Raw genomic sequence first — 27768 nt, 5'->3', positions numbered from 1 at the left:
TGAGCCTCGTGTTGGTTGGGTTAGCTCCCTGCCTCTACCCGGGCTCGGTAACACAACTCCCACAACAATTTCTGTCGCTTCTCTACGCATTGTATGGAGCCTCCATCACCTCTCTAACCCTATTTACGGAGCCGAAACCGGGGGAGATGGCAGCCGGATTCGGTCCGGAATGAAGGGATGGGAATGAATCGACACAAGGATTGATGGTTTTAAACAATTATTTATATTCAATGCTAGCTTTTGATTGTGACTGACTCGGCGAGAGAGAGGGAGAGAGAGTTGTGGGGGTATATCATGGCCGCTCAGGTCGCCAGCGCCGCCACTCTTAACACTAGTCCGCCTTCTGAACTTAAAAAGCCGGATCGAGACGCAAAGGAAGATACGGTTCAGGGAGAGAAGCAGCCCGACAAAAAGCAGCCGTGTTTGGACAGCGGGTCGCCGGGCCGGGGGGATCTGCAGGACGGGGCCGACGGTGGAAATGCAGGGGGAGGAGGGGAACCAGAGATGAAGAACGGGAATGGGAACCCGCCCAGGGTTAATAATAATACCTCGAACGACTCTGTGGGACCGGAGGGAAACAACCACCCCGGGTTCGTGCATCACCACGGTCCCACTTTCCCTCCACCTTCGTACGGATACAGTCAGCACTACGGTCGGGCCGCTTTTCATCAATATGGCGGACAACAAAGCCCTGGCATGGCAGCTGCTGCGGGTCCGGGTGTGCAGTCGAGCAACATAATGGACCCGTATCAACCCAATTCACACGACCATGGCTTCTCGAACCACCAGTTTAACAATTACAACCCATTCCCGAACAGGACTCCACACCCGGGCCAGTCGTACGGTATGAACTCTCCTCGCAGCGCTCAGGCGCCGACAGCTGGGGGCCAGCCAGCTAAGCAGCAGCCACCGCCGGGAGGACCCACTGCGATGGCTGGATCTTACAGTAACCAGAGATATAACATCGGAACCCCCCAACCAACATCCACACCGACGCTCAACAAGCTCCTGACCTCCCCTAGCTCAACGCGGGGGTATCCAAACTACACATCTGGTAGCGACTACAGCAGCCAGGAAGGAGCTAGTAAGGGACCAGCAGATATGGGCAGCAGCGGTCAGTACGCAGGGAGCAACCCGGGCTGGCAACAAAGAACCCATCACCCGTCGCCCATGAGCCCAGGGAGTGCCGGGCAGCCTCTCGTAAGAAACCAGGTAAACCCGACCGTTTAACTGCTACAAGGGCTTTAGCAAGCCTGCTTCCCTCCTCTGAGCTAGTTCACAACGTAGCAGGCCAGCCATTGTCTGATAGTAGTTCGCAAAGACTCTAAAATGGCTGCCTCTCGTGTGTATTTTTTCACTCTTTACAACACACCATTTAATAAATTACACATTCATCGTATTTCTAAAGGCATGTTTTAAGAGCAGAGCGGTGCTTGGTTTGGTTGTAAGTTGAGGAAATTATGTTAAGGGAGCTAAGAAGGCCCGACTTTGAAAAGAGGGCGAAAATAGGATCAACGGCTCGTTTTTCCTCCCGTGCTTTGCTTCTCCTTTTATACGTCAAATTTATTATACATTTGCTGCAAGTATAGTTATCCCCACCCAACTCTAACTTACACTTACACATTAGTGTAATATAGTTGCTAACAATCTTATGTTTGCGCTGTGTCTTTTTCGCCCGTTGAGCTGTTATTTTGTGGCCATGACGGAAGGAATGCATTGCGTGCCGAATGAGCCCTTCACGGTCAGTTAAATGTCCTGTTTAAAATGTTTATTTGTCCCCGCGGATATAACGGAAGGCTGTAAACTCTTGGCTTTTGTTTTTGATCATATATAGATTGGGTGCGTTTCCTTCTACTGTGGAGCTGCTGTTCTTTCTGTAATCAGGCAGCTCTTGCCTTCATGAATGACTGAGAGCAGCCTTTTCCAGATTGCAGTTAGCAGTGGGATTTGAATTGTGGAGGTAAAATCCTACTGTCAAAGCCAGGAGATAGTTGGTCTTGGGTTGACATGCGAGCTGAAATCTGATTGGCTGCTCATGGCCATTTATAATTACATGTGGTGCGAGGCAACAGTTGCTGATAAGAACACACAGCGTTAGCTCATCGCTGGGTCATCGGAGGCATTGGTTCACTCCTCTCCCTCAGTTCCACTTTTTGCTTTCAATAAATATTGGCAAATGTTAAAGCAGCTGGAGGCACAGAAAATGGTATTTTGTTCAAAGCTGTTCAGTTGTTCCCAGAACTGTCATGGAGACTGCAGTCTACATAACAATGTACCTATATATTAAAGAATGTATGACGGTTTTTTTTAGTTGTCTGTGAACACAATTTAATCTGAAAACGCAACAGAAGAAACTGCAAACGATCATGTGTGTAGGTTAAAAAATTAGGACAGCGGGATACAAAAATGTAATATCTGACATAATTTATGTGCATCTGATTGAAACCTTTAAAAAGTTGTGACCCAAAGTCACAAAAAATGTTAAAACACTCACGAAACGTTCAACTGTCTTTGATGAACACCCTGCTTTTTTAGTGGTTAGAATAAACATGGGTTAGTTGAGTCGTAGTCCATTTACTCAGCTTAAAGGTGATTACTGTAGAATTAGGATAGATTTTTTTTTTGCCATTAAAGACCTGCCATAGAAGAGGACATTTACTTGTATTCCTTTTCTTGTTAAAAATGAGTAAAATGCTAAAATTGAGATTTTCAGTGTTTGACAGAATATGATGCAGATGCTCATGTATTAAATCTGTAATTTTGATGTACGTGTTTAAATACATTAGGCTATTTGAATGTCTAAGAGAAATGATAACTATCATCAGGTGAACCAAAACTATGTTCTTAACAACTGGGGAAAAAAAACGGATACGGAAAGACATTCAGGTAGGGGTGGGCGATATGAACTTAGAATTTTAACTCGATAATTTGTGGGACTATTGCGATAGTCCCACAAATTACTTATTTGCAGTCTTTTTAATGCAACTGTATGGCTGTGACTGCATGACACAGCAGATATAGCCCCACAAACACGAATACTGCTTTTGAAAAATATATCCATATAAAATATGCTGCTTCAGGACACCGCTTACAGAAGGAAGTATGAGTTTTATCACTGGACTGCACACAGTTACTGCATTTAATCATATTTTTGATTTTATGTATATTTATTGATGTACTTATGGAATGAACAATGGAAAATATAGTAAAGATTACAATTCCAATAGTACAGTCAGCTTTTGGAGTTTTCAAACATGATTAATTAAAACTCTTATCACAATGAGACATTTTTCTCGATAACAGTAAACCACACAATAAATGCCTACCCCTTCATTCAGGGTACATTTAGGTTGGCTATGGGAATTGCTCTATCCTTTTTACACTGTGAAAAAGTGTCCACATTGCTGACATTGCTTGTTGACATTTCTGATATTGCAATATCAATGTCACATGCCAAAACAAATACCATATGGTCAAACCCTGTTCTGATACGTTATTGTGCATCGCTGGTATACATGGCGCGATCTGATTAGTTTTGTGCAAAATTGCTCATTAGATCAGCTTGTATCTTCGTGACTGTAGTTGTTGGATGTTGTTCCTTTAATTCACACGCTGATTTCTGGGGGGTTTTTTCGACCCAACATTTTTCGAAAGAGCCACATTTGTTGTGAAGTGGGCTTCTTTCAGCCAGCTTTACTGGTAATTTGCAGCAGCAGGTGGGGAAGGGACAGCGCTGCATTGCTGAATAGCCTATGCAGCGCTAATAACTTTTTCATGCATCTTTTTAAAAAGAGTTTACACAATATTGGCGATATGATGGGACATTTAAGTGGTTTTTAACCTTTTAAAGCCTTGGTACACTTTGATATCAGTAACTGGGTCATGCCTTTTAGGGGTATATGAAATGGGAGTGATCTTGTAATGCTGGATCCAAAACTCTTTCTTCAGGAAAACTTCAAACCTTTTTTTCCCCCCTCTTTTGTGTTACAGTCCTTACAAGGGAAAAAAATGAATCTGTCACAGCCAGAATTGGCAGGTCAGACCTCAAAGAAAACCTTAAATCAGGTTTGACATTGTAAAGAGTGATCGATCCATCTCCAGACGAGTCCAGTCCCAAACCTTGTTTTGGAAACTATGCGACTGCTAAGTCTGGCATGGCGCACAAGTTTGACTTGGTGTGTCTGCAAAATTCCCCCCCGGACCTCTCCACCTCAGGCCAATCAGAAAGCAGTCCACCATCTCTCACCCACCAAGGGAGTTTCCTGTCTGCTTTATGTAGATTAGCCATGTGCTATTCTTATTTATTCCACCTCATTAATGTGGATTTACAGTTTGTCACACAGGGAAGCTTGTATTCTTTTTACAGAGAGTGATGTAGGGTGAGCACAGTACTCTCGGCACAACACGCTAATCAATACAGCATTAAGGGTCATTTTTAGTTAGTGGGGAAACATTTCAGATTTGCTGGGCTATGGTGGTGTGTGCGCTTTTGCATGGTTTTCACTCTCCTTTGCTGTTAAAGAACTTTCCTCATTTTTGATGTCATTCATCCGAAGCCAAACTGCCTTCTTTTGGGGGGGAAAAAAGCCCTACTTGGACCAGGCTCAAAACAGAAGCACAGCTGGGATATGTTTAGTTTTGGGCAGACTGCCCTCCATTCGAAAGCAGATATATATAGCTCTGTTGACTTCCGAAACTATGGCAGAGTGAAGCAGAAAAAAATCAGGATAATGACTGTGGGAAAAAAGGTGAAGAAAGGGAGAATTTGCCCATAATTATTTAATAGCATAATTACACAAATGTAAGATGGGTTGCTTGTAAGTTGTGGTGTTTGTTATTTCCAGTTTTGTGTAATTAATCCGCTTTATTATTATTTTTGACATTCTCAGCCACCTGGTCCTATGGATCCTATGGGAAAAATTAGAGGTCAGCCATATGGAGCAGGCAGTCCGTACAGTCAGCAGTCTCAGCAGGTGCCTCCTACAGGTCCTCAGTCTGGGCCAGGGTACCCTGGTCAGGGTTATGGGCCTCCAGGACCACAACGATACCCAGTAGGCATACAAACACGTACACCAGGAGGCATTGGTGCAATCCCCTATGGTCCACAGGTAATGGATTTTATTCTGAGTTGCATATTTTTCTTAATCATCTCATCATTGTTCATTCGTGTTTATTTGATAAAGAGCAGTACATAGTTGGTTACAAAGTAACCCGGCCCTGTACAATTGGCCTTCTAGCCACTGGCCAGTTTGCAGACATAGTCCCTGTTTACATTTAAATCGATTAAAATAAGAAGAATCGATTTAAATGTAAAAAGTACTATGGCACAAAATTATCTGATAATAGTTTTAAGAGGAAATCATCTGATACTTAAAAAACACGCATACAAAAGAAAAAATAAAACTAGATGTGAGTGCAGTTTGTTTCTGAACCAGTCAAGGGTTAGAGAATAGGTTCAAACGATCTATAATGTCTTCCAAAGCTTTCCTCCTTTTAACAGAGAAACCGTCGGGAAAAATTACCATTCGAGGCATCTCTAACAAATCTTATATTCACAGAGGTCAAAGTGCAAGTCTGTTTACACAATAACATTCAAACTCAAGGATCAATACATTTAACAAAACTCCAAAATATATCTAAATTTGTGCAAAAACTATCTCTCGTTTTTTTTCCCCGAGAGTCACTATTGCCTAATTATAAAGTGAATCCACAGATTTGATTGTAGACTTGTTAGCTTGAGATCGGCCACTTTGAGCATATGACAAATGTGGAAATATGGAATTTAAAAATTACACCGCTCATTTAAATGAGAGGTTTTTATTATATTAAGAAGGTACATTTTGGCATGTAAGCGGTCGTTTTAATGGTGTTTCAAATTTTATTGAAAATCTAATATAAGCAGCAGATTTTTCTCCTGTTACCCGTTCAATGAGGTCGCACCGAATTCTGACTCAATGATTCTAGAGCAAATTTTTAAAAGAATAATTCCTGGCTTTGTATTTGGAGATGATCACGAGGCGTCCAGCCATGCTAACATTTTCTTTTAAATTTTAAGCTTTTTTGCAGCAGTCTCTGTTATTATTAGTGACGCAGAACTGTGTCATCAGCATACAGCCGAAGGCTAATATCAGGACTTACCTCTGGAAGTTTGTGAATAGATCACTTGTATATCATTGGACCTAAAATAGTTTCCTGTAGAGTTTCATGGTGTCTGAAATGGTTTTTTTTTTTTTTTTTTAGATGGGATCTTATGGCCAGCAGGGACCAGGAGGTTATGGCTCTCAGGGCCAGGCTCCATATTACAACCAGCCAGGTCAGGCTCCTCATTCAGGTCAGCAACAATCCCTTTACTCTCAGTCCCAACCTGGTCAGCCTGGAAGGCAGTCGCCATACGCTGGGCAGCCCCACCCTCCATCTTCAACTCCACACAACCAAGGGGGACCATCCTATCAACAGCCCCACATGCCCCCACAATCCCAGGGTCCCCTGCCAGGCCCATCCCAAGGTGCCCCCCAGTCTCAGCCACCGTATTCTCAAGCGTCTGCTACGCAGCCTAGCCAGTCTCCATACGCCCAGCAGCAGGGGCCTCCCACTCAGACCCCCCAGCAGCCAAGTTCCCAGGCTCCTCCTGGATCACAAGGCCAACCCAGCTACCCAGGATCCTCACAAGGCCCCCAGCAAACCCCTTCGCAGCAACAGCAGGCACAGTCCCACCCGCAGCAGACACAAGGACACAGCCAACATCCACAGGGGCAGCCTGTAGCTTACCCACCAAACGCTCAGCAGCAGCAAGCACAGCAGTCACCTTATCAGCGCTTTCCTCCTCCACAACAGCAGGTACAGACCCTCTGGATTAAGGTGATCTTTCTCTGTTTATGTGCTTCTATTAAGCCAGTGTTTTTTTGTTTGTGTGTGTTAGGAGATATCCCAGGACTCATTTCAGTCCAATGCCCCTGCATCCGCTCAGCCTAAATCTGGTCCAGAGGACAGTCAAGGCCGCCCATCCAGCCTTCCGGTCAGTAATGCTTGTTATATCAGCACTGGGGCATAAAAAAGGCATTTTCTCACTGTGCATTTACTAAAACCAGGTTGTAGCTGTGTAAATGCAGCTTTTTTTTTATACTGTTAAATTTGACTAGTTTTCAAGAATTGCATGAAACTGGCTGCATCAAAAGCTTTTTATCTTTAAATGGATGGGATTTGTTTTAAAAGCGTTGCTATATAGATTTCTTGTATTACTGCTGATCTGCTTTATTCTGTAAAATAGCATTTATGTCTGGTTTCCTGCTGGAAATTCTGCAGTGAAATGAGGTATTCTGTTTGAATATTTCAACACGGGGATGCACAAAACAACAGAGCAGAGACTTTTTTTTACTGCAGATTGATGTAGTTTTTATTCAAAGCATTTTTTCCCCCAGACTGTAGAGGCTGAAATCTGTGTATGTGTCACAAAGCGATATGCACCGATCCAAACTTCATGGATGATTTTGTGGATAATACAGATTTTTTTGAATTCTTTTTTCTATTGGTGCTGGGACTATTTATTTATTTTAGGTACAGAGGTGACATCACTGTGCGTGTTAGCGAAAGCAGTTGCTGTAAAACAGAGTTTTACTAATATCTTAAAAACAAAATGACTCCAGAATTCAGTGAGTTATAAGTTTTTAGAATGGTTAGCATTATGAAAACTGGGTTGACAGTCCCTTAGCTTAACTCTGCGATCTCTAAAATCTGCCAACATTTCCAAATGCAACAGAAGTTGAAAGCTCACTAAGATAAAACAGACCACCCAGGTGTTGGGAAAGTTTTGCTTTCTCTCACCGTCCTGCAGCCTGATGGTGCTTGGGCATTGTGTGTCCAGAAATTAGTAATATATTTTGAGGTTTCGGCTGTCCGGTGATCACTCGAGGAGGATCAAGTTGAGAATAGTCTGATTCTGGTCAACAGCAGTTTTCTCTACATACAGGTCCTTCTCAAAATATTAGCATATTGTGATAAAGTTCATTATTTTCCATAATGTAATGATGAAAATTTAACATTCATATATTTTAGATTCATTGCACACTAACTGAAATATTTCAGGTCTTTTATTGTCTTAATACGGATGATGTTGGCATACAGCTCATGAAAACCCAAAATTCCTATCTCACAAAATTAGCATATTTCATCCGACCAATAAAAGAAAAGTGTTTTTAATACAAAAAACGTCAACCTTCAAATAATCATGTACAGTTATGCACTCAATACTTGGTCGGGAATCCTTTTGCAGAAATGACTGCTTCAATGCGGCGTGGCATGGAGGCAATCAGCCTGTGGCACTGCTGAGGTCTTATGGAGGCCCAGGATGCTTCGATAGCGGCCTTTAGCTCATCCAGAGTGTTGGGTCTTGAGTTCTCTTCACAATATCCCACAGATTCTCTATGGGGTTCAGGTCAGGAGAGTTGGCAGGCCAATTGAGCACAGTGATACCATGGTCAGTAAACCATTTACCAGTGGTTTTGGCACTGTGAGCAGGTGCCATGGTCGTGCCTGAAAAATGAAATCTTCATCTCCATAAAGCTTTTCAGCAGATGGAAGCATGAAGTGCTCCAAAATCTCCTGATAGCTAGCTGCATTGACCCTGCCCTTGATAAAACACAGTGGACCAACACCAGCAGCTGACACGGCACCCCAGACCATCACTGACTGTGAGTACTTGACACTGGACTTCTGGCATTTTGGCATTTCCTTCTCCCCAGTCTTCCTCCAGACTCTGGCACCTTGATTTCCGAATGACATGCAGAATTTGCTTTCATCCGAAAAAAGTACTTTGGACCACTGAGCAACAGTCCAGTGCTGCTTCTCTGTAGCCCAGGTCAGGCGCTTCTGCCGCTGTTTCTGGTTCAAAAGTGGCTTGACCTGGGGAATGCGGCACCTGTAGCCCATTTCCTGCACACGCCTGTGCACGGTGGCTCTGGATGTTTCTACTCCAGACTCAGTCCACTGCTTCCGCAGGTCCCCCAAGGTCTGGAATCGGCCCTTCTCCACAATCTTCCTCAGGGTCCGGTCACCTCTTCTCGTTGTGCAGCGTTTTCTGCCACACTTTTTCCTTCCCACAGACTTCCCACTGAGGTGCCTTGATACAGCACTCTGGGAACAGCCTATTCGTTCAGAAATGTCTTTCTGTGTCTTACCCTCTTGCTTGAGGGTGTCAATAGTGGCCTTCTGGACAGCAGTCAGGTCGGCAGTCTTACCCATGATTGGGGTTTTGAGTGATGAACCAGGCTGGGAGTTTTAAAGGCCTCAGGAATCTTTTGCAGGTGTTTAGAGTTAACTCGTTGATTCAGATGATTAGGTTCATAGCTCGTTTAGAGACCCTTTTAATGATATGCTAATTTTGTGAGATAGGAATTTTGGGTTTTCATGAGCTGTATGCCAAAATCATCCGTATTAAGACAATAAAAGACCTGAAATATTTCAGTTAGTGTGCAATGAATCTAAAATATAGGAATGTTAAATTTTCATCATGACATTATGGAAAATAATGAACTTTATCAGAATATGCTGATATTTTGAGAAGGACCTGTATATGCTGTCAATGAGTGTTTACGGGGATATTTTAGCAGTTGGCATTAGTTTATCGTTTGTCATTTAAGTGGTTAAATCCGTGCATCTGATTTCGTCATAGAAATGATGTCATAGAAGCAGAAAAAGTTAAAGCTGCTGCCCACTGCTTGTATCTTTCCGTTTACTCATACGCGACCATAAAAAGACACAGTGACCCTGCAATCATGTTTCCTAAATATTTTTGACTTACTGACGTCTCTCTTTGGTCCTATCTGTCTCTCTGTCCTAATATTCAGAACATGCTATCAGTTTGCTGTCAGTTCTGAGAACCTATTTTTTATTTAATACTCATCTTTTTTCTTTGAGCTGTTTGTGCTGCTGGAGAACATAAATATACATGAGAGTATCAGAGACAGACTGACCTGATGTCAACCAGTAATCTTTGACCTGGAGGCTAGATGAAGGGCAATTTCATCACTAAGTTAACTGTCAGAGAAAATACTTAATGTTATTGTTTCTTTAGAGATATGTGTATTTATTTGTAGTTTGTGTTTTTATTAAAACAAGTTACAGAAACCCTCCATATGATTTGACATTTTTAGGAAATCTCTTGTTTATTTAAATCACGTGGTGATGAGGCTGCCGCTACATGCTGACTCTGCTTGCTCACATCCTACAAACCTTAGTAACCATGACAACCGCTGGCAGAAATGCACACTCACTTTCTCTCTGAACAAGATAAACAAGGACCAAGACCTCCAGGGATAGTTGTGTGAGCATGTGTAGTATCTGAATCAATGCCACTCATGTGTTAACACACAGGAGGAGTTGCATCACCTTATCACAGCTGATACACAAAGAAACCACTGCAGTGCTAACTGTAAATCAGAACAACTCAGACATTTTTGTGTGCTTTTGTTCTCTTTTATCAACAGTCTTGTTGTTTTCAGGACTTGTCCGGGTCGATCGACGACCTGCCGACTGGCACAGAGGGCGCACTGAGTCCTGGCGTGAGCACCTCAGGTGTGTCGAGCAGCCAGGGAGAGCAGAGTAACCCTGCTCAGTCGCCCTTCTCTCCTCATACCTCCCCCCACCTGCCAGGCATCCGAGGCCCCTCGCCTTCTCCAGCTGGCTCCCCTGCCAGCGCAAGCACACCCCGCACAGGCCCACTGTCACCCGCCAACTTGCCAGGTGAGCTGATAGCTTGCAGGCAGATGAGGAATATATTTACCTGATTCCTGATGTCTTACCTCTTCTGATTGAATTTAAATTTTACAGTCACATGGTAGTGATTGCCAAAAAAGTGTTTCTGAGTAATGCTGTCGTTCTTTGGGCTTTAATTATGAGTTTTAAGGCAACCTGTTTGTTGTTTTCTAGCTTTTTAAAGAGATTTTTGTTATTATTTGCTAACAAGTTGCCACACTTTTTAGTAATTTTGTAAACTGATTGTAGCAAACGTTCTTTGAGTTTTCTGAAGGTTTCTGTTTTTCTTTATTAACTGCTTTTTCACTCCAGCACCAGACCACTTTCAGAGGAACTTGTTTTCTAGCAACTTAACTCTGACCTGTGAGTCACTCACACATAAAAAAGACCAAGGATCAAGTTTTTAATTTGCAAGTCTCAGGTTAAAAAAATCAACTGGAACATCAAAACTCAGAGTTGGAAAGTCTTGAGGTCTCAGGGCTTCACTGACCTCATATATAAATATGGCTGCTTCACGTGTAAAATGCAGTGAAACGTATTTTCTTTACACCTTTGACACTATAGTTAAATCAGTCTTACTGTACAACATTTACAACTCTCAATATTTCAATGAAATGAACAAAGCAGTCAGATTTTTGTAGAAAAGGCATCTGTAAATCATTTTAGATGCAAACCATAAGGGGGGTCACTCATTTCAATTAATAGAAATGCCCACAATTTCCCAAATATATATGTATATACAGTTTTAACTTCTTTGTTGTTTGTCTTAAAAATGTTTGTCTATTCTGAACAACAAGAATGAGAAATGGGTCACTCTTTCTACTAAAACACTTTACCTTACAGCCAAGTTCAATGAATCAGTGTGACCAGCATCGGTTTCATGTTTTTTGTTATTTTACCATGAAGTTTAAATAAAAGTAAAAAAAACACTGTTAAAAAAAGACAACCTACTGTACCTAACATTTCCCATTTTAATACGATTTTAATTTGGTTGCATTTTTTTTTTTTATAGGCCTCACATCTGTGAAAATCCTGCTCTAAAATGTATTTTAAATGTTGATCTGGATTAACCGCCTGCTCACGTGGGCTGTATTTGTACCAGCCTTGGTCCTGGACCATAGAAAATCTTTTGAGTGCCACAAATGGCTCACTAGCCACACTTTGGACACCTACATTATTGTTTATATAAATAAAACCAGTTATTTGTGCCTGTTACTAAAAGTATTTAGTCTGGTCTCGTAGCCCAACAATTGGCCGATCCTACTAGTTTTTCAACTCGAAACAGGAACATTATTTGTTTGGGAATTACATAATTCCCATATCTGAGATCTGACTTTGGATGCGAATGAAAACTTTGGTCCCATTACTTTAGCTGAAGCGTTGGGAAACTGACCAAAGTGTTCAGGCTCTGTTTCAGCCCTTTGCCGGGTTCTGTTTTTCCTAAATATATTTTCAGATAATCTTCATCTGCTGTAGATGGTTACAGTTGTTTTCACTTTCTCAAGGACGCACTTTGAGCTGAATTCTGCCAGTCGGGTACAAGGACTGGGCAGAAAACGATTGGAAGCTGGAAGCCCAAAGAAAACGTTTGAAAGACGTTAAGCTGGAGAACGTTTTAAAAAAATCCTCGAAACAGTCTGGGAAAACAAGCATGCAGACATTAGGAGTTTAAGTTTGTTGCACAACACTGTTTTATATTTCAGTCTGTTTTAAAAGGACTGATTTTTTTTATACTTACGTAAAACTAAAAGCACAGAGAACATGCGATGAGAAATGAACACGACTGCTATGCTTCTTCTGTTGGTGGAAAAACAGTGAGCGACGTTATTTTGTGGCTGATGTGTCATACATAGATGTACATTTTACTTTGTTGCTGAATAGCAGAGTAACAGCTAGCTGTCTGGGAAAGTAGCACACATCCCGCTCTGTTTGACCGATGAAGGCAGGGTTTTACATTCCTGGGCTGAGCAAAGTAACATTTAAGGTATCTAAGTCCTCATTTGGCTGTATATTACTTAAGTGATATGAAAAGCTGATGTTTATGTGGGACTTAACATGGGAACAGGCTTTTGTCACATCTTTTATAACAATTTGTGACTAATTTTGAATCTCTGGGTTTTGTAAAGCTTTGACCTGCCAATGCACATTTATTTTCCCTGTCTTTGGAAATTGTGGGAAAAAATAAGAACAGCTATAAAAAATGTTTTTGCTTTGAACAGTTTATTTGTGTTAAGAGCAGAGATGCTAAAGCACATGTGTGAAAGAGTAGCTGCTGTAAAACAAGGACAAAAGGACTGGTTTACACTTTGACCTCTCTTTAGTATGTTACATTCACAATTAGCTTGTTTAGCATTAGCTCCCTTTACAAAAACTCTCAAAGGTAAAGCCATCTTTTTGCTGCCGCCCTGTGTTTTGTGAAAGGCGTGATGCGGCTAGGGGGGTTAAAGCCAACCTTTCTCTGTCACACATCTGACTATCCAAGCAAGGTTATCAGCTGACATGTAAGGCCCATCCGGCTTTTTTGGTCTAAGAAGTGATGTATTGGTGAGGTACGTGTGCAAGACCTACCAGCCACAGGATTTAAGAGTAAACAAGACCCAGAAATCATCTGCATAGACAAGAGTAAGAAGACGAGATTTACATAAAAATTGTAAGCATTTGTTCGGTCAACAACAGGATGGCTACGCTATGTTTATCTGCCATTATTGTTTTGAAAAGAACAGCTTGGGGAGTCTTCCAATGCACATTTTCTGGGTAGTATGTTGTCCTGCACTGCGTCTGTCGTCATTTCTAAAAGCTGTGCAGCATATTGCAGTCTCACCTTGTAATTTCAGAATGGCCAGAGGCAGATCAGAGGTCATCTTTGCAGGTTTCTTGTGAAAATATTTTGTGAGGCAGCAACTAAAACAGGGTCTCTGAGTGTATTACCAGACCATGCGGATCCTTACCTTAACTCTGGGATTTCCAAAAGGCTGCAAACAGTTCCGAATCCATTTTGTTCTGCGATGGAAAGGATAGAGCTGAGCAACTTTGCTTTAATACACTCAGCCTGTCTCAACATGCTGTTGAAAATATAGTTCCCCTCAGTTTTACATCTGTGCTTCCTTTAACTTTATTTGTAAGCAGCTCACTGATTCTGAAACAGGTCAACTTTCTTCTTTACTCAGCAGCAACTTCCACACAGAGCAGTGTTGTAGTTATCCTGACCGTGTAGCATTTATGATGCATTAATTGTTTAGAAAGAGATTGGATTTTTCGTCAGTCAGGGCCAGTTATGGGTTCCATCACAAGCCGATATCTTTGTGCATCTCTAAAAAAAAAAAAATAATAATAATTCTCCTAGACAATTTACATCATTAATAAAAATATTTTGAACAATGTCATATTCTTTGCTTTTGGATTATATGAGAACAACCATGTGAATCAACTTATTGCACCTTGCCTGAGCTGAAAGTGACTCAACTTAACGATTATTGTTCAGGGACCCAGATGCCTCCCAGGCCATCAAGTGTGCACTCGGATGGCAGTCTGCACCCTGCTATGAGCCAGTCTCCAATGGCGCAGGACAGAGGTTTGTTACTGTCTTATTTGCATTTAAATGAACATGCCAAAAAGAGTTTTTGTGGCTTAAAGTTTTCACCAGCATCTTTCCCTCTTCCTTGTTGGGTTCAGGGTTCATGCAGAGAAACCCTCAGATGCCTCCCTACGGCTCCCCCCAGTCAGCCTCTGCACTGTCACCTCGCCAGTCCTCTGCAGGACAGATGCATCCTGGGATGGCGCCTTATCAGCAGAACAACTCCATGGGTGGCTATGGGCAGCAGGGAGGACAGTACGGTCCCCAAGGTTTGTACTTTAAATTCTCTGTCAGGCTTTAACTGTAACAGCCTTTTGAGATTGCAGATATTGGACTGGTTTCATAGTATAAAGTATCTTTATACAATTCTTCATATTTTAACGCTTGCTGGTGAAATTGGCTAAATATCGCATTAGGCTGACCTAAAGAAAATATTTTCTTGTCTCCATGTCCAAAATCATGCTGTTGCTGCTCCTTTGCTCTGACTCGATGGCAGCTATTTATAGCTGTGAAGCAGAGAGTCAGCTGATGTTGCACAGCCTCCTGTCAGTAGAGCTGAAACTGTGACGAAGGCTTGTTGCTCTGTTTGCAGATTATTAAATAAGCAGTTTCTTTTTTTTTTTCTTTTTTTGCTACACTAAACAGCGTCCAGTCATATAGTTAAACATCCATGTGTTGCATTAAATGATTTGTTTTTATTCACTTTAAACCATTTGAACTTTTTCACATCTTTTCACCTTTTATAAAATATTTTATTGGGGTGTTATGTGGTAGACCGACACAAATTAGTGCATAACTCAAGTGGGATGTACATATGAGCTAAATGCACCCTTGTTAAACCATTAAAAACAGGGTTAATTTCATTGCCTCTAGGCCAGGTCACATTTCTAATATGGACATGTGGTTCTTTAACCAAGCAATAGCTTTACTAAAATGTGTTTAGACTTTGCTTCAAAGAATCTGCCATGTGGAGTCAAGAAATCTATACAATATCAGTTTTTGAAGATGCTTAACTGGGGAACCGTACTAAAGAATCTGAGCTTCAACGTTATTTGATCTGTGGAACAGACTCGATGCATTTGTTTTCCACTCGATTTGAAATCTGAAATTTTAAGATGTTTGAATCTAAAAAAAACAGTTTTTTTATGTGTGGTTCCTCAAAAGCAGCTAGTCTGTGAAGGCCTAAGTGTTTTATTACAGAATATTGGTGAACAAGCAGCAACGTGAAGACCAAGAAACACATTACACAGGTCTGGGATAAGGTTGCAGAGATGTTTAAAGCAGGGCTAGATTATGAAACAGTATTTATAGCTGTGAACATCTCGTGTACATCTGAAAATGGAAAGAGTAGGACATTGCCTTCCAGCTGCATAGATCCACAACTCGGGTAGGAGAATGTGTTGCTGATAGTTGACATCGATGATTTCTCAGATGAGACTTAAACTGAACTTATTGGCCATGGAAATTTCCTGTGAGTGGCAGAAGACTTCACATCACCCGGAATACACAATCTCCACCTTGAAACATGATGGTGGCAGCAGGATGCTGTGGGGAATGTTTTTTTTTCTTTCGGCAGGGACAGGAAAGTTGATTACTCTTATTTAATGGGGAAATGTTCGGAGCTGAATACAGGACAATCCTGATATAATAAAACTTCATTTATCCAAATAAAACCTCATTGAAATCTCTTTCCCACAAAGGACACAGGACAGCATCACTATAAGTTTTGTCCGTTAGATTCTCACAGTGACATACATTCATATCGTTTTAAAAGCATAAAAGCGATTGCAGTTAATAAAGCGTTCTTCTTCATGGTCTTTCAGTAGTGCTTTTAGCTCATCAAGTGTCATTAGCTCTGTCAATTTGGACTCTTGCTGAAGATCATTCCAGGTTGAGGGAACAGCGTATTTAAACACCCTTTTACCCAGTTCTGTTCTAACTGGGAGCAAACATGAGATGAGCCTTGGGGTGCAGTCCATACTGGGTGTGGGGCCTGGTCATAAAAGCAGTCAGGTTTAGGGGGAGTAGCCCCAGATACACTTCTACATAAAACGGAGCATGTGTGTCTGTCTGTGAGCAGAAAGGAAAGGGTGACCTGCAGATGCATACAGATGACAATACTAAACATGATATCCACAACCAGTAATAAAATGTAGAACGCAAAGATGGAGTCCATTCTCTTGAGATTTTGCTTGGTTGAGATCATGAACAAGAAGTCACCACGGTCCAGAAGAGGAAGGAATGTTGCTGAGATTAAGTAATCTCAGACTTGTTGAAAGAATCGGGCCTTGTTTCTGTAGAAGAAAGCTTTACATTTCAGCAGGAATGACCCTAAACATACAACCAGAGTTACAATAAAATGTTTTTATCAAAGTATATTCATCTTGTTAGGATGATCCAAGCAATTCCTGACCTAAATTGGGTTGAGAATCTGCAAGAAATGAGAATTGCTGTTCTGAGTGGCTCTCCATCTACTCTGATTGAGCTTGGGTTATGTTACAGAGAAGAATGGGCAAAATGTCTCTAGATCTGCAAAGCTGGGAGAAAGATACCAAAATACCTGCAGCTTAATAAGTGGTTCTTACAAAATATTGAACCAGGACGGCTGATGATATGCATTCCACACTTATCAGATTAATTTATGTTAAAATTGTGAATATCATGTATGATTTTCCTTTCACTTCACAAATATGCATGACTGTCGGTTTGTCCCATTAAGTAACAAGTTGAATATCATTAAAGTCTGTGGTTCAAGGGGCATGGATGCTTTTGCAAAACACTGTAATTTTTGGTAATTGTAGAATTCAAGCTAATTACTTAAAACATGTTTGGATGATTATTTTTTTACTATTATTATCTGTAGGTTATCCCCGCCAACCCACCTATGGGAACATGCCCAACGCCAACTACCCTGGACCAGGCATGGGCTCCATCAACCCCATGGCGGGACAGGGGGGAGGCCCGCCATATGCCGGCATGCCTCCAGGAAGAATGGCTACGAATCAAATGGGGGCTCGTCCCTATAGCCCCAACATGGGTCCCAGCATGGGTCCAAACATGCCTCCTACCATGAGCAACATGCCACCCCAGGTCACTTCAGGAATGTGCCCACCTCCAGGATTGAACAGAAAGCCCCAGGATCCAACAGCCATGCAGCACCCCTCCAACAATTCCATTCTCAACAGGTTGGTCTACAGTCGATGCTCATGTGGACACCTTTGTACACTCTCTACTTTTCCCCTCCCTCCCCAGCCACCTTTTAAAAAAAAATCTCTAGTGTAGAACAATTGAGGTTTAAACAACCTAAGCATTTTAGATATACAGGTACAATGGAGATTTCTCACAGACAGACTTAGGCCTTGAATGTTGTGCCAACGTGGTGTAATTAGCCACCAACAGTATGCAGCCATATTTTCCTACATTGCCTAAGGTATACACAATACAGGGGCCACTGGCATCTCATTGACTATAGATTGACTGAAAAATAAATTCGATCTGGAAAAAAATTGTGAAATGTTTGAATGAAAATTGTCTTCTCCAGAGGTCACATTACAGAAAAATCTGTATTTCAAGGGAGGGATGCAGCATTTTACCAGTTGGGTAGGAAAAACTTACTGGAAATACAAATCCTTCAATAGTTATTTTACTTTTTCATATGTGGAAAAAAACTCAGAAATGAGATTTCTTCTGATTTAAGTCTAAATGCAACTGACTTAACCTTTTTTACTGTATTACTCATGCACATGACTGTGCTGCCCTGCGTGGTGAACCAGATTACCCCCATCATAAACTGTTACTGCACTCACACTTATACAGTTCATTCTAAATCCTCCCTGTTTTTCTATTGGCAGAATGCCCGGGTACCCCAACATGTCACAAGGCATGATGGGCTCCGGTCCACCGTATGGCCCACCGATCAACAACATGCCTGGAATGATGAACACTCCAGGTGGATCACCTTTTCCCATGGGGCCAAACATGGCCAATAACACAAGCGGTAATACATACAGAGATGAATGTGGCTTTATATAGACATTTATATTAATGGGGCTACTTTATGGCTAATTGGAAATCTTTTTTTTTCCTCATACAGGTATGGCTCCTAGTCCAGAAATGAACAACAAGATGAATAACAAAGTAGATGGCAGTGGAACGCCGAAACCAGAGTCAAAATCTAAGGTATTAAGTTTGCAATGTTGTGCATTTTAAAGTATATTGGTAGCTGCTGGACTTGTGCAAGGGTTTTGCCCTGATTAAATTGTTTAACTTCTCTGTGGGTCATCAAACAGAAGTCAAACTCATCCACAACCACTTGTGAAAAGATAACACGTCTCTATGAGCTGGGACCAGAACCAGACAGGAAGCTTTGGGTGGACCGTTACTTGGCCTTTGTAGAAGAGAAAGCCATGGGCATGGCCAACCTTCCTGCCGTGGGGCGCAAACCTCTCGACCTCTTCAGGCTGTATGTGTCTGTTAAAGAGATTGGAGGAATGATGCAGGTAAATACTGTATTCAGAAACCCCAATCTACTAAAACCCTCACGTTGCTTTTCTATTTATGGTCTTTTTCTTTTTCCTAATTATTGTTTGTAATTTGTTTGTGATAGGTGAATAAAAATAAAAAGTGGCGTGATTTAGCCACCACCTTAAATGTGGGTACATCCAGCAGTGCTGCTAGTTCTTTGAAAAAACAGTACATCCAATGTCTGTATGCCTTCGAGTGTAAAATCGAGCGGGGTGAAGATCCTCCTCCTGAGATCTTCACAGACAACAAAAAGAACCAAGCTGCAAAAGTCCAGCCACCCTCTCCAGGTTAGAAGCTCTCTTTTCTTTTCAAACAAAACATGTGACTCAGTGACCCACCTTAAAAGAAAACCTCTTTTCTTAATTAAAGCCTTGTATCGTATCTGTCTGCTCCTTTCTCTTCTTTCAAACTGAAGCATCCCTCTGCTCCACAGCTGGGTCAGGCTCTCTTCAGGGTCCACAAACACCCCAGTCCACCAGCAGCTCCATGGCTGAGGGGGGTGACCTTAAACCCCCCACTCCAGCCTCCACTCCTCATACCCAAATGCCACCAATGCCACCTGGTCCTAGGTCAGTATCGTTTAACAGTTGATCCGAACTCGTAACATTAGATCAGTTGGGCTAATTTCTGATGCTGTGCCACTGTTTTCTCTAATTCTTAGGAGCAGTGTAAACTTGCAAGACCCCTTCTCCGACGGAAGCGATCCAGCTTTTCCTAGAAAGAACATGACTCCCAACTCCACCTATCAGCCCGGCATGAATACACCTGACATGCAAGGCCGAATGGGTCCCTACGAACCCAACAAGGACCCATTTAGTAACATGCGGAAAGGTGGGAGCCCTCATTAGCCTTTTTTTTTTTTATATATATAATTAAGCATAGGTAATTTACCAGTCATCAGGTTTTAATGTGCTGTAATTGTGACTGTACTTTTAGTTGGGGAGCAGTTTCTGCCTGCTAACCAGGGCCCTAACAACGTTGTGGGTGACCAGCAGCAGCCACCGCAACAACAGCCTCCATTCAACAGAGGACCGCCTGGGGCCATGGGCACAATGCCAATGGGTCCCAGACAACAGTATCCCTATGGACCAGGCTACGACAGGAGGTAGGAATCTTTAAAGATGGAATTTTTGGGAATGTTGTTGAATGTTGACCATTATTCATGATAAAGAAAATTTAACACTTTGGGTCATAAAAACTAAGTAAATATATTCCACTTTCTTAATTTATTTAAGAGATCTCATTTCTGACAGATAAGAATTTTGCTTTTGCAAAGCTTTAACCTGCTGATGCCAATTTTGGCTGTTTCTATTTGATTTTTATAAATAATAACAGCCTCCAAAATATTATTTTCTAGCCCTCTTGGTATTGGGGGGTAATGGTTTAATTTGACAGAGACCATACATGTGTGTGTGTGTCTGTGAGAGCGGAAACTGAAAGAGAGATTTTACCGTTTTAATCAGACAGAATGATTAAGTTCACATTTTAAACTGGCATTAACATTATAAATTAGCGATTAGCACGGCTAGCTTAAGTGTCAGTTTGTATTCCCTGAAGGTTCCCTTCCTTCAATTATGAAATCTCCAAAGGGCTGCCAGTATTTCCAAATCCAGGATGATTTGCAGACAGACAAGTTTGCTTTACTCATTTAGCCTTCCTGTTATCTGTTGAAGATGTTGCTCTCTCACAGCCTGATTGAACTGCAAACACTTCTTGACATGCCTATCTAGAAAATGTTCCTTTTTGAAATGGTTTCTTACACCTCTGTGGTCACTTCACTAACACTGAAAATAGCTAACTTTGAGTCTTTATGCTTCAGGTACAGTATTTACACGGAAGAGTAGTGTTGGTGAGACCTGGTAGTACTTGCAGTTGAAAACAGCAATGGACACACCTCCTTTTTTTTTTTTACAAATTGACAAAACTTTTTCTGTTCTTTAAATACAGAATAAAGAGAGTTATTGTAAAAGATGTATTCATTTTATGTAACATTACTTCATACACTAAGAACACTGTCAATTTGGGAAACCCGGATGATGATTTCATGGCTTTGAAAGGTTCTGATTAACTGGAGGAACATCTGTGAATATATTTCAAGAAAACACCTCCGACACGTTGTTCTTTTGTGTGTGCCATGATATGAAAGAGAATTGTGAACCTAAACAAGTCTGCTTCATCCTTGGGTACAAATTCCAGATGCCTGGAAGTGCCACGTTCATCTGTTCAAAGAATGATATGAAAGTATAAATCGCATGTGAAAGTCCAGAGATGGCTTCTGTGTTCCAGAGGTGATTATGTTTTGGTACGAAACATGCGGTCCACCCCTGAACAAAAGCAAAAGACATTTTTATATTGCAATATTTAACAGAAATAGTACTTTTTCATGATCTTGTAAGATTGAGCAGCTCTACTCACAACTTAAGAGAACATTACTGACAGGGAGAAATTGACTAATCTGTAATTTCTGTCCTTATTTCGAATTAGATTCCTTTTTCCGTATTTTGTTGCTGTTGACCAGTTTTGTCGTTTCCCAAAGACCTGTTGAATTGAAACCAATTACTGGGTTGACATTTATCAGAGCAGCTCTAAACATACAATAGCCGTAGTCTAGACCTGGTGTTTGTTTCAGGATAAGTATCCAGGCTAACATTTAGTTTCCCTACTGCTACCGCTGACCATTTAATACGTGCACAAACAATTATTTGGAGAAAGCAAAAATCTACCATGTTGTCCTGCTTTTCCCAGACCGGAGCAAGGAATGGGCCCAGAGGGCAACATGGGATCTGGACCTCCTCAGCCAAACCCAATGATGCCTGCCAACGCCGACACGGGGATGTATTCTCCAAATCGCTTCCCACCACGGTAAATTTAAAGAACACTTGAGGCGGGATGCTTGGCAGACTTTCTGGCCTCAAACAAGCACTTATTGAAAGCTGACCTTTTTGTATGCAAAAGACTTTTGAAATGCAATACATTGACTCTTCCGAAGTGGATTTAGAAATGTAGGGAAATATTATAGAAATATAAAATGTTATTGTTTGTTGTTTATTATTTTAGCCTATTTCTCTTTCATTTAAATATTTGTTTTTCTTTAATTGAAAAAAAAAAAACTATTATATTATTAATACTGCCAATATTAATCAACATTTTTCAGTAGTCATTCTTGGATATAATTTAATATTAAATATTTAATTGGATTTGGACTTTGGATTTGAATGTCTTTTATAAAAGATGTTGACAAAGCACTGATGTTTACAGGCATGATTCCTATGGAAATCAGTATCCTGGACAAGGAACGCCCCCTACTGGTTCCTACCCAAATCAGCAGCCTGGAATGTACCCACAACAGGTAAATTGTCCATCTGCACTACACAAACTCTGACTATTGTCAATATGCTATAAGCAAATAAATTAAATGTACAGTACCAAAGCTTATTTTAAAATATCCTCATATCTAGGGTTATAAGCGTCCTGTAGAAGGAGGGTACCCCCCATCAAAACGTCACGAGGCAGAGTACAGCAGTTCTTTCCCTGGTGGACAGCAAGCACCACAGCAACAGCAGCAGGGTGGAACCTCTGTTCCATCATCAGGACAACAGGAGCCGTACAATCAGTACAGCGGTAGTGGGCCCTACCCTGGCCCTGACCGCCGTCCACCTGGCCCCAGCAATCAATTCCCATTTCCCTTTGGTCGAGAACGGATGCAGGGACCAACTGGGCCCAATTCTCAGCCTAACATGCCTCCTCAGATTATGCAGTCAGGGCCTGAGGGTCCTCAAGGGGGCATGTGGCAAGGACCTCGAGAAATTAACTATCAGAATTACCCTAGACAGGGTGGTCCTGGGGGGCCAACGCAGGGACCCGGTTACCATGGCATGAACCGCCCTGACGATATGATGCAATCAGACCAGCGGATGAATCACGATGGCCAGTGGGGGGGCCAGATAGCCCCTCGGCAGCCTCCATACGTTTCAGCCGGGCCTGGACAGCCCATGTCTCGTTCAGTCCAGTCCAACTACCAGCCCCCTCAGGGCGTGCAGAACCACATTCCACAGGTGTCGAGCCCCGCCTCTATACCCCGCCCCATGGAGGCCGGGACATCACAGAGCAAATCTCCTTACATGCACGGAGTAATGAAGATGCAAAAGGCCGGCCCCCCGGTACCTGCATCCCACATAGTGCCACCTCCGGTGCAGTCGCCTCTAATAAGGCGAGATATGCCTTTCCCCCCGGGCTCTGTTGAAGCAACACTACCTGTCCTTAAAACACGACGGAGACTCACCATGAAAGATATCGGTACGACAATGATTGCCAAAACACAGTTCAACCACTTTGCTTTAAAGTTTTTCTTAAAAAAAATTTTTTTATAAAACTTTTTTCCAAACTTTTCAGGAACCCCAGAGGCCTGGAGAGTCATGATGTCTTTGAAATCTGGTTTATTGGCTGAAAGTACATGGGCTTTAGATACCATCAATATTCTGCTGTACGATGACAACAGTATAGCAACCTTCGATCTCAACACGGTGAGACTTATCATCAATCTCTTATAGATAGGCATGGGTCAGGTGAAATTCTCGATTCTTACGCAATTCTTAGGGAATTTGATATCTGGTCTAGATAACTGATTAAAGAAATTCAAGATTATGGAAAGACGTTTGTATTTCCAGAATTGAATCACTATGTCATTGTCTATATGTTGTTCTTTGTTTCCCTCTATCCTTCCTTTCTTACATCCTTCCGTTCTTTATTCCTTGTACCCATCCTCCCTTCCACTTGCCACTCCTTCCTTCCATCCTTGTGTTCTACCTCACTTCTCTCTATCCTCTCTCCTTCCTTGTTACACCTCCAGTTCTTCCTCACGCCCTTCTTCCAGTTTGCTTTTCCAGGTTTCATATTTAAAGCCTGACAACTATGAAAATACCCGAAGTTGTATATTTGAAAATGAACATAAAGGACCGAATTTTTACATGTAAAATGTGAAGAACACTAGAAATCCTCATAGTATAATAACCTTAAGTGAAAACATCGTGATTTTACAGTATTTATACAATAATATTCAATATATTTGTGAAAAGTTATCCAATTTCTTTAATTAGAAACAAAAAAGCAACAATTGTTCCTATTGCTGCTAAAATATGGTTTTCATTTTGACAGTTACAGATCTAATAACATTCGGTGTTATTTTCATTTCAATAAGTAGAAAAGCATAAATATAGAATAAATACCCACAAAATGTGGGTGTAGTGGCTCTGGTTTTGAAACCCATACCTTGTTCTACTTAGGAATTGTTTCCTTGGCTATGTGACCATCTACTCTAATTATCCATCTTTGTGTTTTCAATGCAGTTACCTGGGCTGCTAGAATTAGTGGTGGAGTATTTCAGGCGCTGCCTCATCGAAATCTTTGGTATTCTGCGGGAATATGAAATTGGGGACCCTGGTCAGAGGATTCTGCTTGATCCTGATGCCTTGAAACGAGACCTGGACAACCTGGAAGAAGAGCAACCGCGTTTTGAGGATATGGAACAAGAGGAAACAGATGACGAAGACGAGGAGGAACATGAAATAGAGCGGTCTGTTTCCGTGAAGGAGGAGGAAGACCAAGAGCCGTGCTTGCAAAGTAGGGATGATAAGACGCAAGAAGAGAAGAAGAGCAAGGGTTCTTCGTCTGAACAGACAGGCTCGATGCAATCTCTGCCTGCCAATGAGAGACCTAAACAGGCCAGCAAGTTTGATAAGTTTCCAGTTAAGGTGGTACGAAAGAGAGACCCATTTGTGGCTGCCCAGTTGAGTAATCATGGCAGCGTACAAGAGTTTGACAGTGGGCTACTTCACTGGAGCGCTGGAGGCGGAGACTCAACAGAACACATCCAGACCCTCTTTGAGCCTCGGAAAAACTTCTTGGAGCAACGACAACGGATACCTGTGCCTTCAGCTCTATTGAAGCGACGGCTGCTGGACGAAGACATACGAGGGAGCTGTTTGCCAACTGAAGAAGAGAGAATGAAGCATCAAGATGAAGAAGAAAGGTCAAAACAAAGTGGTTTGTCAGAAAAATCAACAGACTCAGAGAAAGCTGGCTTAACAGTTGGCGATGACGAGGAGCGGCAGTCTGATTCAGAGACAAAGATAAAGACGGCTGAGAGAGGGCCTAAAAGTCACCAAGAGAACAATAGACCCGTTCTGGCTTCTGGAAGTCTTTTTACCCAACAGGCACAGCAGACCGGGACCATCCTCGAAGATGAGCCTCACAGTAAAGACGAAGGGCCGCTCGTCACGCTGTCCGATTGGCAGGATTCGTTGGCGCGTCGCTGCATTTGTGTCTCTAATATTGTTCGCAGCTTCTCCTTTGTGCCGGGAAATGACCACGAGATGTCCAAGCATCCCGGATTGCTGCTCTTACTGGGGCGCCTCATCCTGCTCCACCACTGGCACCCTGAGCGCAAGCAGGCCCCCCTCACCTACGAGAAGGATGAGGATTCAGACGAGGGAGTGGGCCAGAAAGATGAGTGGTGGTGGGACTGCTTGGAAATCCTCAGAGAGAACACGCTGGTCACCATGGCAAACATTTCAGGTCAACTGGACCTCTCTACGTACCCTGAGAGCATTTGCCTGCCCCTGCTGGATGGTCTTCTCCACTGGGCGGTGTGCCCCTCAGCAGAGGCCCAGGACCCCTTCCCTACCCTGGGCCCCCATAGTGCTTTGTCACCTCAGAGACTGGTTCTGGAGACTCTAAGCAAACTAAGCATTCAAGATAACAACGTGGACCTAATCTTGGCCACTCCCCCTTTCAGTCGGTTGGAGAAGCTGTACGGGAACCTGGTGCGGTTAATCGGAGACAGGAAGGTTGCGGTCTGCAGGGAGATGGCTGTCGTGTTACTGGCCAACCTGGCCCAGGGTGACAGTCTTGCAGCCCGAGCAATCGCTGTCCAGAAGGGAAGTGTGGGCAACTTGCTCAGCTTCCTGGAGGACTCTCTCGCTGCCACCCAGCTACAACAAAGCCAGAGCTCTCTGCTACACCTACAAGGGATGCCCTTCGAGCCAACCAGCCCGGACATGATGCGGCGAGCAGCCCGGGCTCTGCATGCCTTAGCCAAGGTGGAGGAGAACCACTCGGAGTTTACACTACACGAGTCGCGACTCCTCGACCTTTCTGTGTCTCCCCTAATGAACTCGCTGGTTTCTCATGTTATCTGTGATGTACTCTTTTTGATCGGCCAGTCATGACAGCTGTAGGGAGCTGTGGCTCCAGTTCTTTGAGGGGTTTCTTCTCCAATCCACCTCCTCCCTGGGGAAAAAAAAGAAAACAACCTGGCTTGTGCGTGTAAAACTGGGCAAGGACAGTTCATGTCACTGGCTTTAATTTATAAAAAAAAAAAAAAAATCCTTCAGATTCCATTCAGCGTGCCCTCCACAGGCCAACCCTCCTTAAGAGAGGGTATCACGGAGCTGCTGTGGACTGCAAACCAGAGGTGCCGACAAGGGGGTCATTACTCGCAGTCCAAATGCCAAATGGACGACACGGAGCCGAGAGCGCCATTGTTGGGAGACTGTTCTGCACTTGGGGAGGGGGGTTTGGGTGAGAGTACTTTTTAATAAAGATAAATAAATGATTAAATAAATAAATAGCTGAAAAACAAAAACTGTAACCAAAGTTGCTGTCTCGTTTACAGTAAGTTTGGGGGACGCAGTGTGCCCTAGCTCTCCCCTTGAGGGCACAGTGAGTCTGTAACAAGTGAAACAGACTGATAAGTGACCTACTGGTTGTAATTGCTGTAGTTGGATCCTCACCAGTCTGCCCGACAGTAGACTGTGCTGTCAATAAACACCTTCACCGGGGAGGCCTGTGCAGTGTGCAGTAGATTGTAGGACATTTTCTGTGCTGTACTGCTCTGTGAGTGTAAGCATTCTGTAAACTATGTTTCACACAGAAGCTGATGAGCTAGAGTTTTGAGGTCATTTTAGTTTGGTGTTGAACAGAAAATGACTTTCTTCCCCAAAGTATCAAGAACCTACAACACCCTTACCTCCTCTAATCCCTTGATTGTATGAATGCCCTTTTGAAAAGAAATCACCTCTTAGGACTGGTTTTCAACTTCAGATACAGCTTTGCTGTGGTGTATATATAATGTTGTACATTATACTTCCTTCCTTTCTGTCTGTCTCTGTGTCACTATTCTCACACTTACTACCGGTGCAAGATGGAGGCAGACTTAGGTTTGTCAGTGACCTCCAACCCCCACCAATTAGACCCACTCCCCTGGTCTCCTCCACAGCTCCATAGTATGGTTGACACGGCTCAAACTTGTTATATCCTGGTACAAACGAGAATAAACTAGATGAAGTACACATTTGACAAATTTTCTCCAGTCATGAATTCTGCATATGTATGCATTTGTATTTCAGACTATGTAGCTCAGACAAATATGTAAATTTCTCCCTTTCCCCTTTTTTGGCTCAAGGAATATCATTTATTCAGTATGAAATCTTTATACTATATGTTCCACGTGGTAAGAATAAATGTACATCAAATCTTCTTAAGCTGTTTCATGGTTTTATTCTTTGAAAATTTCACACAAAATTAGTTTAGACTTTCTTATCTTTTTTGTGCTGTCATGGTTTGAACTAAATGAGATGGTATGTCGTACCTGTATTATATATTTAAAGCACATGGCTGCAGAAGAGCACAAAAACGATACTAATTGGATCAGTTTATTCATTCATTTTGTTGTTCACCTACTAGCAGACTAGTGTTTCTCAGGGTTCAACAGATGTGTGAATTTAGAAAACAGATTACAGAAAAAAGGGCAATATAAGGATGAAAATCTAGGGAAATACTAATATATATATATATATATATATATATATATATTTATTCAAGCAAGGTTGATTATGGGTGTACAAAACAAGCAAAATGTGTAG

At 42.2% G+C, this 27768-nt stretch overlaps 1 protein-coding gene across 2 annotated transcripts; it reads left to right on the top strand.

Annotated features, from left to right (window-relative positions):
- arid1aa (AT rich interactive domain 1Aa (SWI-like)) lies at positions 1–27383 on the top strand. 2 transcript variants are annotated; one of them, XM_047358154.1, is made up of 20 exons: positions 1–1212; positions 4890–5108; positions 6241–6837; positions 6920–7015; positions 10497–10737; positions 14231–14320; positions 14422–14592; positions 17187–17508; positions 18175–18320; positions 18417–18502; positions 18613–18822; positions 18930–19134; positions 19281–19416; positions 19509–19678; positions 19784–19952; positions 21593–21709; positions 22106–22196; positions 22306–23143; positions 23240–23370; positions 24193–27383. In XM_047358154.1, exons 1-20 carry the CDS (start codon positions 295–297, stop codon positions 26071–26073), a joined length of 6834 nt encoding a protein of 2277 aa, XP_047214110.1. In that variant the 5' UTR covers positions 1–294; the 3' UTR covers positions 26074–27383. The 2 variants fall into 2 exon arrangements, with proteins under 2 accessions (XP_047214110.1, XP_047214102.1); XM_047358146.1 differs by having other exon boundaries at positions 19263–19416.
- Positions 27384–27768: the final 385 nt, after the last annotated feature.

This window comes from Girardinichthys multiradiatus, chromosome 3 (assembly GCF_021462225.1).
Source record: "Girardinichthys multiradiatus isolate DD_20200921_A chromosome 3, DD_fGirMul_XY1, whole genome shotgun sequence".
Taxonomy (NCBI): Eukaryota; Metazoa; Chordata; class Actinopteri; order Cyprinodontiformes; family Goodeidae; genus Girardinichthys; species Girardinichthys multiradiatus.
Note: the sequence above shows the minus strand (reverse complement) of the source record. Positions and strands in the feature narration are given on the sequence as shown.

What these genes read in the sequence shown, in the direction of transcription:
- arid1aa (XM_047358146.1), top strand. Translation starts at nt 295, where the DNA reads ATGGCCGCTCAGGTCGCCAGCGCCGCCACTCTTAACACTAGTCCGCCT. An exon ending in AACAATTCCATTCTCAACAG is followed by an intron (nt 17,509 to 18,174) that starts GTTGGTCTACAG and finishes TTCTATTGGCAG; the next exon opens with AATGCCCGGGTACCCCAACA. An exon ending in AGTCCAGCCACCCTCTCCAG is followed by an intron (nt 19,135 to 19,262) that starts GTTAGAAGCTCT and finishes TTCAAACTGAAG; the next exon opens with CATCCCTCTGCTCCACAGCT.